Raw genomic sequence first — 16,075 nt, 5'->3', positions numbered from 1 at the left:
TTTTTAAATGTGATGTGAAAATTACATGAAATTCAGATTTCAGTGTCCGTAAATAAAGCAGTGGGACACAGCCATGTTCATTGGTTTATATCTTGTCTGTGGCGGCTTCTATGCTGCAGCAGAGTTGGATGGTTGAGAAGTTTGTAGACGTATGCTAGGGCATTGATCAGAATTCAAATTCAAATTTATTTTTTATTTCTTGACGCTGAGTAGAGAGGTCCAACAGCCAGATCTTTAAGTGGGAGCTTTAGAGTCTGACTGCCTGGGCTCCAGGCTCTGCTTGTGAACCGTCTGTGTAACCTGGGTAAGTAACCCAGCTTCTCTGTACTGTAATTTCTTATCTGGCCAATGAGCAGAATGGCAATGTCTTTCTGATCAGGATACAGTGAAGAGTAAGCAAGACAGGTGAAGCCCTCCCTATGTCATAGTAAGCAAATGTTAGCTGTATTTCACTGGTACATGGTTAATGGATTTGAATTGGTCAGAAGAATGAGTGAGACTAAAATTACTTGTATTTCGGAAATGTAGATGAATTTGGTCTTTTGTTTCCTTAATCGCTTTTATTGGGACTTCTTGAATATAAAAATGCATTCCCCTGGCGTTGGGACATTAAGTTCTCCTGAATGTGTCTGGAAAGCCAGCAAAAGGGCAGAAGAAAGGTCTGACTGACTGTGTCTTGGATTCTAGTCTCATGCAGAGGAGAGTGGGTGATTGGTATCTGCCCCGTCCAGTGGGTCAGAGGAGGGGAGAACGGCGGGGGTACAAAAGCATCCTGTCTTGGCTGTGACCATGAACATGGGCTTTGGGGGAGATTAGGTTTTGTGACCATTCCTGCTTTACTCATAGTATCTGAGCCATTCCTGGAAAGTGTTTCCCAAAGTTGCAGACCTTTGTGGCTAAGTAGCTAGAAGTAGGCTGACCTCTCTAGTAAAAGCGTGAAGAATCAAAACGTGGTATTTTCATTTGGATTTCTCGAATGCACATTTCATAACTAAGGTCAAAGTGGGCAGTGGCTAGAGGGAGCTTCTGTGGTTAGAAACCTGACCTGGGCAGCCCCTGGCCTTGCCTGGAAGCTGGGTCAGCAGAGGCAAGCGCCCTGGCACCATCCCTAATTTTGTCCCAGCGCGGGTGGAGCCTCCAGCTCCTTTCAGTATGGTAATGATATTTGCTTGATATTTAAATGCACTCTCTGGAGGGTCTGATTCCTCCCATGGAGTAAGCATGGTCTTTAAAATGTTATTAAAAATATAATACCACCATATGCTCAGGCTTTCTTATTACCCCGCCTTCTAAAAACAAAAACCAGGCAACATAAACACACCAGATGAAGCCAGTTAAATTTGTGCTCACCCCTGCAATTTAAAACATGGTGGAAAAGTTAGGAAATGGGACTTTGATGTTAGGGACAGGGACAGGGACAGGGTGGGCGCGAACCTGGGAACCACCATTCAAAAGTGCGGCCAGAAGAAGCTGTCACACACACAGATTTTTTTCCTGCCTACCTTTAAAAGAAGAGCAGGAAGTCCCTGGAAGTCCAGTGGTTAGGACTCCGCACTTCCGCTGCAGGGGGCATGGGTTCGATCCCTGGTTGGGGAACTAAGATCCCGCAAGCCGCCTGGTGCGGCCAAAAATAAAAAATAAAAAATAATAAAGGAAGAGCAGGTCCTGCGTCCTCCTGCTGGACGGGAGCTGGGGTAGATCTCCAGGGCGATCGATAGGCTTGGTCCCATTGGAGGATGCAGCTGGCAGCAGCAGCCTGGACCCTCTAGCCTTGTGAACAGACATTTCACTCTTTCTGTTATGACTGTGGGTTGCAGATGTCATTATGGAAAGTTAACTGCTCAGGTCTGTAGGTGCAAAGCAAGGAAGAGGGACTCTTCATTCTTTGCTTATAAAACACTAAACCGGGGCTTCCCTGGTGGCACAGTGGTTGAGAGTCCGCCTGCCGATGCAGGGGACACGGGTTCGTGCCCCGGTCCGGGAAGATCCCACATGCCGCGGAGCGGTTGGGCCAGTGAGCCATGGCCACTGAGCCTGTGCGTCCGGAGCCTGTGCTCTGCAACGGGAGAGGCCACAGCAGTGAGAGGCCCGCGTACCGCAAAACAAAAACAAAAACAAAAAAAAACCACTCAAACTAAGTTCTCAAAGAAATCTCTAATACTTAAATGTTCCTGAGACTGTTACTCGCAGATAGGCATAAATGCACTATTAAGCAGAAGGAAAAAAATTGGGGCCCTCCTGAGAATTTATTGTACTGCCTTTGATGTCACTAATTAACTCACTCTGTGTAAGCAGCGACTAGCAACTAATAGCAGGCTAATAGAAGAAGCTTTGTGACATTTTAGAATTCTTAATGCAATGAAGGGTCTTCGCGAGCTCAAGGAAAACAAGGAAGACCTCTGTTTTATAGGAGAGCCTGCCGGGACCCTCAGGGGCCTGTTTTGGTCTTTTCTTTCTCTTCCCAGGTACAGGTGGGGCTTGGCTAGTGCTTTCTGTCTGGAAGTTTGAAAGCTGGTTAGTAAGGTTGGGTTTGGTGGACCAAGTCACAGCGACTCTTTGCTGTTCACGTCATTAACGCAGAGAAGCATCCTCCCAGAGGTGGGCAGGGGTGTGGACCTCTGATTGGTGAGGGTTCAGAGAGAGGCACAAGGAAAGAGAATGGAAACCCTATAGGCCACAGGGCATGCCTGGTGAGGCCTCAGATGTGAAGCTGATGGTGTGACTGGCTCCTGATTTTCCAGATGGCAAGGAGCCCTCATTGTATATGATCTTTGTAAAAAGGCAAGAGGCTGCTTGCTCTCTGCTGCCCTGGAACAGCCATGTCAGGTTTGCCCTTCAGTTTATCTAAAGCCTCATCTTGCTTCCTCTCCAGTCTTTCTATCCCAGGAGCCCCTTTTGAAGCCGGGTGGAGCTCTGTAAGCTGAGCAGTAGGGAGAGAGGCCAGAAATTGCCTTGGGTTCAGTTCTAACCTACACTTGGGAGCAAATAGTTTCTGGTGAAGGGCTGGTGGGATATGGGTCAGTCTGGACTCTGTTTTGTTCCTTGGCAAAAAGAACTCTAGAAATGTTAAAACAATTATGGCATTCGTACTACTCTGATTGAGGGCGTTTTGTACTTTCTCTCCTTCCCCCTTGGGATCTCCTGGTTGATGAAAGTGGGAAGAGGGAGCTGCCCGTTAATCCTTGAGCCCATGATCTTTGAGGGAGGGTTGCCACTTGAATTTCTCCAAAGCTTCACATCCCCCGGCAGCCTGCTCGTGTTGCAGGCCTTGCCGTCGGTTTAAAGGTTGCAGACAAAGCGGAGAGCTCTCCCCCATCCATCTGGGCCACTCCCTCTATCATCACTCATTGTCAATGGGAGATGTATGTGTAGCCGCATAAGGGCGATGTCTGACCCCAAGGGCATTGGAAATGTTCTCAGAGAAGGCATTGTTTACTCCTCCCCTTGGAAGCCAAGCTCTAAGACATTCTAGGGAGCAGCCTCTGGCTTAGGCATCACTGCAATCAGCATGGAAAGAGGCAAGATTCTGCTTATAAAAACTACAGGAACTTTCCCCCAACCCCCAACTTCCTGGCATAATTCTACAATGCTTACGAATGTACTTAGCCTCTTCTCTTTCATTTCTGATCTCTCTTTGGTCAAAGTCTTAGAGAGAATTCTGAAACAGGGAGGTGAGGACTTGGGTTCCATTGGTTTTTATTCAAAGAAAATCAGAATGCAAATAGCCACAGAAATAAAAGCTGACGAGATGCAACCAATGTATAATAGGAAAACATGAAATAATGCTCCTTCCAAACACAGCCGGGCAATTTCCTGGGAGGAAAGCAGAAAACGATGCTCTGTTTCTTGCTCAGAAGAGGAAGATGGGGCCCCAGGCTTGTGGGAGCACATTAAACACTGCAGGAACACACAGATGCCATTGGTTGAGCCTCAGCGTGTGAAGGGGTGTGTGTGTGTGTGTGTGTGTGTGTGTGTGTGTGTGTGTGTGTGTAGCCTGTATAGGGCATGTGTGTGTCTTCATGCCTGTGGGGATAAGATGCTTCATGGTACTAAGACCCTGAGGTTGGATGTCTCCCTATGGATGTGTCACTGGGACCCTCTGGGGGCTTCCCAGGAGTAGACTTACGCTGATAAAAACTTAATAGGAGAGTATCAAAGGTTTGAAAATGTCTGTGCATCAAAATGTAATTACTTTTTTCCCCGTTTTATGACGGTTATGGGGGTGGAGTCTGGGAGTGCATACAAGTTCCAGGTATCATTCCCCAAACCTGCCTGGGAGCAGACCTCTTGTCCTGTTAACAGGACTTCGTGGCCTCAGTAAGGCGTGGCTGGGATTCCTCTTAGATCACTTACTCATCAGGGATGTGGCTGCCTGTTTCTGATTAGGAAACTGGACCCAACACCTTGTCCTGCTGCAACACTGGGTTCTGGTGAGGATCGAGCGAGATGATACAAATGATAAAGCGCTCTGTAGTGGAAAAGGATTTTTTATTTTCTTAAGGAAGGGGGCGACGTGTGCTGGTGAGGGGTCAGGAATAGCCCTCTACGTGTTGATTGAGCCTCAGCCCGGTGTTTTAATCCATTTGAAGACGACTTGATTATATCGTTCCGTTTGGAAATGATGAGGTTTCACAAACGCAGACCTTATTAAACACGGAAATATTATTTTCTCGTTCGAATCCCATTCGCCTCGAAATCTTTTTCGAGTATGCAGTCTTTCCCCCTCCCCCCCTTAACATTTTGTGGCTTGTGTCCCTCTCTCCAGCTGCCCTGTCTTTTGGGCTCACTGAAATCTGAGTGCCACTTTTCTTGGAAAACCTGATATTCTGACTTCAGTTTTGTAATTTAATGATGGAGAGTTTCCTTAGTAAACCAAATTTAGAGTCCTAGAATGCTTATCTTATATCCAGACCTTGAACATAAAAGGCATTTTATACCCGCAATTGTTCATTTAATGAGCAATTGCAGAGTGCAGGCCGGTTAAGGGATTGAGCTATATGCACTATTATTGCAAGAAGTATTCCGAAATACCAGAAATAGGACGTAAGCTCTGATCAGGGAGACTGCGAGCACAATTACCTTCTTTTCAAATCCTTCTGTGACACTGCAGGAGGAAAAAGGACTTTGAAACTTGAAAGGAAAGAGCTTGCTTTCAACCTCAAAAGCTAGGAGGAAAGGGCTCTGAAATTTGCTCTGAATTCCCAATTCACCATTAGCCTGTTTCTTCCTTTAGCCTCAAGGCATTCTCCGCTTTTTGAAAAGATGTTAAGAAATTCAGTCACAATAGAGAGCCTAGTTCTGATCGTGTTTCCCTCGGTCCATTGAGGTCTGGGCTCCAGCCTTTGTGTGGAGTGAATTGAGCTGAGCATCTAGCTGGTTGGAGAGAGGTGAATGAGCAGTCGCTGTGCAGTGGCGAATTCTGGCATAGAAAGAAGCTCCCCCTTTTCCTTTATTTTCCAGCATGCATTCCTGTACAACCCTGCTAGTGGCCATATGTGGCATCGAGCCTGTTCTTAAGTCAATACGGGATCCTTGGTTTATTGCAACTCTTGTTAAGTTTGTCTTGTAATTGAAGCTGCTGTTGACCTTGCTTGGGGACCGTTTGTAAAACCGTTTATTTAGCATAAACTGAAATAATAAACCCTCCTTCTCTCGGGCTGACTGTGATAGGGTGACATTAGTTTGATTTAATGATTAGCCAGCCTGACCCTTCTGCTGGAGAGAGCGGCTTGAATAGAGAGAGTTCACTCGGAAGCACGCAGAAAGAATACTAATGAGCTTGTTAAATTTAGCATGGCTCCAACCACTTTTAATTCCTCTAATGGGAGCAAGCACTGCCTGGGAGAGGGAGAGGGCCAAGGCTCAGGGGGGCAGGGAGACACCGAGAACGTTCCCCGAGGGTCTGCACCGCTAGAGAAAGCCCACCAAGAGAAGTTTGCAGAAAGTAGCTAGCCAGAGCCTGGGACGAGTTGTAAGTATTTGTTCTCTTTTGCTCTGTGTCTCCTGTGTCTTGGGGGAAGAGAGGAGTGATGCTCTTAAAACGGGATTTCAGGGGACAGCTTAAAATCCATGTTCATTTCAGAGGTGAGCACGTGTCCCTCCGGCAGTTCCTCGTCCGCTAATTTGGTCAGGGGGACAGGAGGTGTTCCTAGTTAGTGATGCAGTGCAGGGTTTTACTTTTCCATCCGAAGAATCCTCTGAAACTGTTCTTTCCAGTCTGAGGCGAAAGAGTACTTGTTTCTTGGGTCGCGAGGAGAAATCGTCCGAGAGTTTGTGAGCGAGCACAGGCGTGTGTGTGGAGTCCTGCTTCAGGCAACACAACTACTTCCTTTAAACCTTCACTGTAAACGGTCTCAGCAGTGTTGGCCACGAAGCCACTTTTGAGTTTTGAGAGTTTATGGCACTAAGCGTGTCCCATGCCATGTGGGTTGCCTTTGGAAGAAGCTTGGAAGATCTGGGACAGTTTCTAAAGTGAGATGCAGGGGCAGCTCTCCCTAGGGGGTTAGGAATTCCTTAACTTCCCCTGGAGCACAGATCTACAGAAGGCAAGGGGGTCCCAAGTGGGATCCCGATGACAGTTTTGAAAATAATTTTCTCCTGAAGCTTTTAGTGAATTGCATGTCTCAGTGTGACCCCCGAGCTTGCAGCTGTTGAACGGAGAGAGGCATGAACAGTCGCCTTGTGTTTGGCTGTTCAAGTCCATTGGCAGATGCTTCTGGAGGACTGGGCTGTTTGCTTACATTTTTGCAGCCGACTTCTGCTTGTTGCCATGGTGGACAGTATGTTTCCGTCAATAATTTGGCCTGGCGTAGCCTGTCTGCTCTGACTCTCAAACTTTATTGAACAACTCAGCTCAACTGAGCAAGATTAGACAGCTCTCGTCTTTTTGGCTTGCTGAAGTGGTTGCTAAATTTATAAGAGCAGGCAGGAATATTGCTTGGAAACTTTCCTTTCCACTGTAGAGTGCATGCTTTCAAGCCTCTTAGCTGTTTGTATTCCGGGCCATGTGTACTGTCAAGTTTTCATCCGAATGCCCCTCAGAATCAACTCATTACATGAGATGACCTTCATGAAATAATCGTCTGCTGGAATTTTCTGGAGGGGGAGGGTAGGTGAAAATTTGGGAGCATTGACTCTTGTAAAAGTCAGTCTGATGAAAGTTTCCACGTGAAAAAAAATTCTGGCCTGCATTGTACTTTACTAAGGGAATTCATTCTTTTTTTCAGTATTAAATGTTTGAACTTTACTGATTTCTTGTTATAATTTGATATTCACACATGTTGTGTTAACTCTCATGAAGAAAATAATTTTTAGCTAAAACGTCACCCCCCGTTTCCACTTACCCCGCCCCACGACTTCCTTCTCCCACCGGTGGGGAGAAGGTGGGAGGGCTGTGATCAGACCATGCCAATTACTCAGTGATTCGTGAAGTTGGATGCAGATGCTCATCCGTAAAGGCATCGTTTCGAAGAAACTCACTCTGTTATAGGGATGCAGTTTTAAGAGAAGAAAAGTTAATTTCTTCTAGGAAGATTAAGTCAAGGGAATCCTGTTTTAAACCTGGAACAGATGAGCAGGGCTTGGTTAGTCATCTTGCCCAGAGAATGCTAATTATGTATCACAGCCCCATTTGATAGGGGCTTTCTGGTTTTCCAAATGAAGGTCCATTCTACAGAATTTGCACCTCAGCGCTATACGGTTGAAAGTGGAAATTTGTGCAGGCGCAAATTAGTGGAAAATATGACTTTGGTCATTTGTGCATTATAGGAATTTTGATAAAACCGACTAAGAGTTTTGAAGTGTTTTTGACACCCTTCTGCTTTTACATCACTTTTACATCCCTGCAAACCCTCGTTCTATAGACTGCAACTTTACTGCTGATGAAGTATGAGAGTGGCCTAGGGCCTAAAAGTATTAGTCAGAAGGGAAAATAAAAATGTAGGGTTTTTTTTTTTTTGAGTTTGTTTTTAAATTAGCAAAAGCATGGTTGGAATTGCTTTTGTAAAGATCAATGGGTGAAAATGTGAGATTGCACCATTTTCTTTTTTAGTAGTTACTTGATAGATTAAACTCATAATTTATCCCATCATTACAAGGTTTTGGGGTGAGGATCTGCACAAAATAACGCTAGAATAATGTTTCACAGTTATCCAGCTGTAGTCAGCAAAATTACTGTAAAGTCCAGAACATACCTCATTGCCTATTCACCTTTGAAGTCATTTGCTAGGCTAAAAATAAATAAATAAATACATTGCTTATTTCTTCAAGTCCCAAACATAGGCAGAAAAATGAGTTTCTACTGGCTTTAGGTAGTTCAAATTATTAGTAATCACAAAACAGTAGTTGTTACTTTAGTTTGTATTTTCACGCTCATTCAAATTTATAGCTATTCTTCTGAATTTGTCAAAAGAGCTGTGAAACTGCTAAAGCATACTTCTTCTGTGTTTTTTAGAGGCTCTCAGCCAGACATACCTGCTTTTTGGGATACTTTGAAGAGAAGTTTGTGTACTGAGACTAGATGAGTTCAAAATCTGCTCATCTAAATAGTACGACAGTATTATTATTTATACCCAAATATAGTTTTTGTTTTTAGGATCAGGAACAGGAAACAGCTTTCAAATGAGGTGTCTAAGCAGGGTCCCAACAGCTTGGTTTCCATCAGCACTTATCTGCCAGAGCACAGTCTGTGGATTAAACACAGAGCTTGTGTAGTTTAGAGTGTGTGTGATTCTAACAGATGAATGGGTCCACTAGCTGTGGGTTCCGATCGCCAGTTCAGTTTGATTTTATGCCTCGGCTCTTTGATCTGCTATTATAGAAAGGTCATCCAGTCACATTGGCAGAGAATCATAGTGGACAGATGGAAAGTTCTTACAGATGAAAAGGAGCAGAAGTATTAAGGCTCTGGCATTTCAGCAAGCCATTGCTTACATGTTGGAAGTGACGTCTGGAGCCCACCAGAGCATGGATGTAGATCAGCGTAACTGAGGCCCTCCACACCCAGAGCCTCACCCCGTTTTCGTCTTAGCTCTCAGCTCTGCTCTGTGGGCTGAAGCAGGAAGTGTCCTGCAAGGGACACTGTAGGTTTCCATGATTGGCATCTTTATCCCTTGGAACCAATGGGTTTTCTGTCCCATGTCTGGCTCTGTTTAATCTCTCAGTGGGTCACAAATCTGACTTAAAAAAAAAAACCCAAATCACAAAAACTTTGGGATCGCTTTCTAACGGGTCCTTTTCCGAGGAACAGAGGTCCCTCGCTTCCTAGATCACCCGGAGGCCTGGCTTCCTCAGACCAGGGGAAACTGGACATCCACAGCCTTAGGCTGGCGAAACTTCCAGTTCCATGTGGGACCCGCGGGGATACTGGAGTGTCCCCGCTGAGCTTCCCTGGCAGATTCGGCTGGAAACCGGGGATGAGAATTTGCTGACCCCCTGCATCTCAAGTGAATAGGCTCATTTCCTGCTCGCCTTCCTCCTTCGATTTGTATCTTGGACCCTCATTCATAAGCAGTTTTGGCTTGAGACTGTCCCGTCGTGGTGTAGCTTTCAAAGTTGCCAAGAATGAGAAATAGGCTTCTTTTGCGGGGCCCCTAGTGGATGGCTGCTCAGAGTGCTCACAGAGTTTCCATTTCCCTTCCTTCTTCAGAGGATGAAAGTCCTGGACAGACCTATCACAGAGAGAGAAGAAACGCAGTCACCATGCAGCCGCAGAGCGTCCCGGGGCTTGGCAAGATCAGTGAGGAACCTTCGACATCCAGTGACGAGAGGGCTTCGCTGATCAAGAAGGAGATCCATGGGTCCCTGCCCCACCTGGCCGAACCCTCTGTCCCCTATCGCGGGGCTGTGTTTGCCATGGACCCCAGGAACGGCTACATGGAGCCTCACTACCGTGAGTGGTCCCCTCCCCGAGGCACTTGCTGTAGGAGCCACGGCAGGCTCTGCGTGTGTGGGCGTGTGTGGGCACGTGTGTGCGTGCGCTTAATTAATGAGGTATTTGGCACGTATTAATTTATACAAATGGAATTTATACAAACGTTTAATTTACTGTCCGCTTTACTTCTTACTTCTCCCACATCCTGTCCATTCTTTTTAGGGAAAGCCATCTCCTTGCATCCCTAAGCAGCTCAAGGCCTCGGAGGGGGTTGGAGGGCCGCCGTCAGGAAGGTGTCCGTCTGTGGCTAATCCACGTGGACCTTTCCCGGGAACTAGAACCAGGTTTGCTCCACCCAAGTAGATGCCGCTAGAGGAAAACTGGTCGAGGGGGGCAGTTACTGAAGTGGGAGGCATTAGCAGATGTCTTTAACGGCAGCCATTCCCCTTTTCAGTGATTGGTGTTTGTTTGTTTTTTTGCTTCATTCTTGAGGAGGAACAAACCTCTTCTAACCAACCAAGGCTGAATTCCTTCCTATGGAAGATTTTTCTTTGTGTTCTACTTTCTTCTGGAATCAGCAGGCCAGAAGACCTCGGAAAGCTCCTTTTCCATCACTCAGAAAGTTTAAGAAATTAATTAGGGCTCCGAACACACCTACACAACGGTTTTCTACCAAGGCAGAATGTAAAGGAACATATACAAGGGTTCAGTTTATTTCTGGCCTGGTTCTAGTTTAAAAAATGTAATTTGGTGGTGGAGTAATGAAGTTCATATTGAGATGCCCAGGCTTGCAGCTCTTGATTACAGATTTATCACCTTGCCAGGATACAGACCTACTGTTTAACCTTCCCGGCTCCAACTCCAGATGAACCATCGCGCTCCAGGGAGGGGGGACTGGTTTGTGTTTCCCTTTTTCCACATCCTTCAGAAATTTTAGTGTTTTAAGGCAAAAGGTCGTTAGCCAGATGACTGATGAGTGAGGACAGCTGATTAGTGCATGGTTTTTGGCTCAAGAAAGTGCCCAGGATAAAAGCTAATTTCATCCCTTCATTAGTTGGCTTGAAGCAGAGGGGAATGTTCACTCATCAGGGTGCAGATCAAAGAGCTTCGCACAACCTTAAGTCTCAGTAAATGCTGCTTCTTCCTCCCCACAACGAGAGTATATTGTTGGTAAAGATGGAAGATACATTATTTTCTTCAGCGGAGGGAGATTTCTTTTAAGTGGTCAGAGGCGTGGAGGAAAAGGTTTGATGGCTTCTTGTTCGCTTTTAAAAAAGGCTACAACTTCTCTGTTTAAAAAGTGCTTATCAGCCCTGTGGCTACAGTTGTTCCTTTTACAGATACAGAAATAAGGAGGAGGTGTAGTGTGTATGTTCCTTTCCTTCCCTCATTAGAGGTTTCTTTCATCTTATTTTATTTCTCCTTTATTTTCGGAATGAGAGTTTACAGCAGTGTGGGTAGGGTTTTTCTCCGAGCACATTCCTAAGTTTTCTACATTGTATTTTTGTGGATGGGTCTGCATTAGATCTCATCCATGCAGAAAATTGGAGGGACTGTACATACTCTCGACCTATATTAATATTCCCGGAGAGTACGCTTACTTTTGAAAAAGGATCAGGTCCAGATTATTCGCCACACGTTCCCTGCCTGCCTTCTTTTTGCCCTTCGATGGGAACACAACTTCCCGACTTTCCCCATCTCATATTTGTGTTGTGTTTTCGATTCCAGATGCCCACTAATTGGTGAGGTCATTAATTGGTCAGGACAGCTGCCCGAAGTAGGCAGATGACTAACTTTCTGTCTGTGGCGTCCAACTTGCAGCTTGCTCTTGGCTCGTTTGTTCTAACGGTTTGCCCATTGAATTCTCTCCCCGTCATTTGAGGGGCCGGGATCTCTGCACACCTGAGGCCCTCATCCCCTCTCGGTGGTCCGTGTGTGCGACCCCACCTCCCGGGCCTCCAGTGGAGTACGAACTAGTCCAGGGCATTGAAGAACTCTTGGTGGCTCTTGGAACTGTTCATTGTCACACTGTTTAGGGGACATCGCACCCATAGGTTGGTTATGCTTCAGCTTTTCCCACTGCATTTTCAAATCACTGTTAAAATCACACGGTAATTTGTAAGCGAGGTAGGTTTTCTGTCACCAAATGACAAGTGCCATTTTGACCCACCCTCTCAACGTACTCACTCAATTGGACACGAATAAACGCTATCGTTACATACAACGTATGGATGGGGAGACCTAGGGATTATAGCTCAGCAACCAGGGCACTCAAGTTCCAGCCTTGCCACCTACCAACTGTGTGACTGTTGCCAAGTAGGCTTGTGTTCTCAGGTCCCTCTAAGGGTCTCTTCCTAACTGTTGAATGGGAGTGATGTAAGACCCCCAGTCCCATGGCGTCCTTGTGACAATTAAGCGAGACAATGCCAATAAAATATTGAGTACCATCTCTGGCTCATGGCGAATGCATTGGAATCATTACAGTAGCTGTTTCTCCTCTGCCTCATCTTCCTTCTCCTGTTCCTTCCTCCTTCTTGCTCTTCCTTCCGTTCCGTCATCATCATCATCATCATCGTCCATGTCCTCACCACCATCTGTACGTGATGCATTCACTCTCCAAACCGACGTGTTTTTTATCAGAGCTGCAGTTGTGTTCGGTTCAGTGCAGACTAGCTTTTCTCCGCCAGACCTGCTTTCCTCTGTCCCTGAGGTCAGCATCTTCTATAAATGCAGATTACAGATGGAGTGAATTGTAACCCTTAGGGAAAGGGTGTGCGGTTAGCAAGGGGTGCCGTGGGCCCTCTGGACAGAACCCTGTCTCGATGAACCTTAGTGGACAGACTATCATTTTTTTCCTGTTTGGGGAGTAGAGAAATTTTAAAGCTTTTACGTGAGTTGGAGTTTTAACCTTTTAAATTCCTAGCAGAAAGTGTTTTATGTAACAAGTACAAACTTAATACGTGTGGAAAAATAAAAAGTGTAGGGTTAGGTGTTCATGGTAAATAATTTAAAGATGTCCTAAAACTAAGCCTCAAGGGGTCAGTGGGATATGACTTTATTTTTTCTAGAACCCTGTTGGATTATTTAATCTTCTACCAGTAAAAAGAATGTTTTTTTTAGGTACCTTGTAATAATATTTATCCACCTAATGTGGATTTAATTATACAGATAAGCGACCGATGGGAAGCTGAAACTGACACATCTTCTAAGAATCTTTTAGTGTGTGAGAAAAGTACCCTCTTTTTAAAATGAGACGTAAAAGTTTGGCCACGTTTCTTTACCTTGTCTCAGTCGGCAGCCTTGTCAAGAACATAAGTTCATTGCAGACCTTCGGTAGCAATGACGGGTCCTTTGACGGTTCAGAGCATCTTTTCAGGCCATTCCCTTTTCCTTTGAGTCGTCTGCCAGCCCCACCAGACGGTCGGAGGGGAAAGACTCCTCTAATCCAGTGTATCTGGGCATGTGAACTCTCACAGTAATTCCTGCGTTTCTCTGTGGTTGGAAAATGCGGACGTTCCAAGATGCCTAATTTGTGCTTCTATATATACTAACTTTGTATTTCTAACGTGTGGGCAGGCTTCCTGTAAGACCGGAAAAGGGAAAATCGCTTTTCCCCTCAGAAGGACATCTGTAAAATTTTTATTGCACAACACTCTGTTATACTTGGGTAGGCAATGTTGCATCTTCACAAATTGCACTTAGGCGGGATTCAAAGTATTTTCGGTTTTGTGGGTTTCACTTAAAAAAAAGAAAAAGAAAACCCCAGGATAGCGGGCACTTCAAACATTTGCAACATGTGTTTGGAATAAAATCCTCACTGTGGGATTGGGGGGTTTGTCTCGCCAAGGGTAGCTGCGGATGGGGTGTATGTCAAGGCAGGAAAGTTGATGTTCAAGCTGCATGGCTCAGACCTGGGGTGGTGCTGACAGGCTGGCTGCTGCAGGATCACTAGCGCTTTATAATTGGGGAGAGCACGGGAGGGGCCAGATTTGGGGAATCTGACCTACTTGTTCTGGAGTCAGGATAAGGATCCCCATGTCTGGCCCAAAGATTTCTCAGCAGTTTTATTCTGCTCCTGCTTCATCTGTAGCCAGATATTTCAAACCACCATCACCCACCCCCCTGCCTTCACTTAACCACTGTGCATTTCTCCTTTTATAAACTTACAAGGCAGGTGACATAATAGTTAAAGCATTCCTGTACCCTGGCCGACACTTAACTTTTATTCTCTTCCCCATTACAGAAAACATGTGTTGCATTGTCTTCTGTCTCACTGTGCGGAGTCCAGTTTTTTAACGGTCCCTGCAGGGGTCTTGGTGGGGAGTTTCTTGGAATCACCAGTCATGTCATACAGATCCCCTGCTGGTTTAGTTAAAGGCGGGGAGGGTTTAGAAAGATGCCCCCTTTTCTAAAATTTCAGGTCTCTTTTACGGTTTTATAGTTGTGTGAAGACTGCTTTCCTTTTGCCCCCAACTGCTCCCAAGCAGTAATTCCTCCTGGAAAATATGATTCATTCCTCCATGTAAATGCTTTGATTGAAAACATACCGCTGGTATTCTTCCTTATGTTTCCCAGCTCGGATGACAGAACTATTAGTTGCTAATTAGCAAAACCTGAGGAATTAGCTTAAAGAAAAGAAACTGAATTTTTAATTGGCTGGCATTTGTCTTCTGTGGAAAGCTGATGTGCTGCGCCCACTTGCCTTCTGATGTGCTAGAAAAAAAAAAGGGCATGGAAGATGTTTCTTCTACCTGTCTGTCTTTATATTGGGTGACTTTCCACACTCTTTAGAAATACGTTTTCTAAGTGAGGGGAAGGGAAGAGGTGTATTTTACATACTTAATAGACGTACCTGCTCACATTTCTTTTACTCTTGGAGTGTCATCTGGAGGCTGTGAAAGACAAAGATGCCTACGAGGCACAAGTGAACAGTTTGGTGTTGACCAAACTGCAAAGGCAGTGACAGTTCCCCAAGCACACAGTTCTCTTCTCATCCAGGCTGTCGTTTCTGTCTTTGGAGAACAGTTGACAAGCCAATCAGGAGGGTTGGCATTGTTTTTTTTTTCTTCCCCCTCTTGAAAACTAGAGGGTTTTACCAGAAAGACTGATGTTGGGTCATACTCTAGGGGCTTTGCTAGGTGTCTTGTATCCTGGGCTGGTCGTCGTGAATTGTAGGGAAGCTGGAGTGGGGAGATGCGAGCAAGTCTAGGAAGTTTTGCAAAAACTTACTCGTGAGCTTAAGAATAGCTCCCTGCTAATTTTTGTCCTCTTAGAAATTCAATGTAAGGATCCAAGCTTTCTTTCAACAACCTGGAGGTAATGTTTTAAGACCAGCAACAGTGAGCCAGTTCCATAGATTTTTTTTTTCTTTTTTTTTTACAGAGCTACATTGCAGTGCAACTCTGCAGAAAGCGGTAGAAATTTAGGAATCACTTTTAGGGGGCTTCAGATTCCACTCACCCCGCTGAATCTTGACTACTCTCATACTTGACGTGACTGTGATTCCACGCATGGGTCTTCTGAGATAACGACTGAAACTGGGACCCAACGCGGAGAGAAGCACTGTGACCTTTGGGAAAATGAGCTATTGATTTTATCCATTGAATTACTTACTAGGACATACTTATTAGAGGGGACCAGGGAGAAGCCTGAAGGCCATTCTTCCAGGAGAGGAATAGAAAGGAAAGGCAAGGGGAGATGATGTTCTAGAGAGAACCAGTTGGCCTGTTGGTTCTCTGGCCCTGCCCTCTCACCCTCTGTTGTCCAAATAGTGCCCCCTGCAGGCAAGTCTGGCTTCTGAGGTCCGCTGCTCAGGCCGCCCTGCTCACACTGTTGTCCTCCCAGAATAATTCTTGGCTTTCCTCCTCACCTTCAAGTCCTACGTATTCTTTACTAAAGACGCACTTCCTGTGAAAGACTTCTCTAAGTCCCATCTCACAAGGATATTTGCCTACCCTACCCTCCAAGTTCACGTGCACCTCTCACCCTGAAACACATCACAGCTCTATCCTTGGGTTGTCCGTGTATGTTGGCCTGATCTCCTTTAGGATAAGGTGATAGTCCGGGCAGTGCTTTGTTCTTCTATCCACCAGAGTTCCTAGGCAGGACTGGGAGGGCTCATTAATGCAGAGAAGGGGTGAGCGGTTCCTTGCTTGGCCTCAGTCACACCGGAGATGAAGTTAGTCCAGAGCCTGCCGGTCAGAG

General features: G+C 45.6%; 1 protein-coding gene across 1 annotated transcript in view; it reads left to right on the top strand.

Moving 5' to 3' along the window:
- GLI3 (GLI family zinc finger 3) overlaps positions 1 to 16,075 on the top strand; it is a 280,874-nt gene that overhangs the window by 85,370 nt on the left and 179,429 nt on the right. Inside the window, exon 3 of the mRNA XM_060107530.1 lies at positions 9,647 to 9,889. Within this exon, the coding sequence (XP_059963513.1) occupies positions 9,647 to 9,889 (243 nt within the window). The remainder of the gene's footprint in view (positions 1 to 9,646; positions 9,890 to 16,075) is intronic.

This window comes from Mesoplodon densirostris, chromosome 9, assembly GCF_025265405.1.
Source record: "Mesoplodon densirostris isolate mMesDen1 chromosome 9, mMesDen1 primary haplotype, whole genome shotgun sequence".
NCBI classification, from domain to species: domain Eukaryota; kingdom Metazoa; phylum Chordata; class Mammalia; order Artiodactyla; family Ziphiidae; genus Mesoplodon; species Mesoplodon densirostris.
This window is presented reverse-complemented; position numbering and strand designations above follow the sequence as displayed.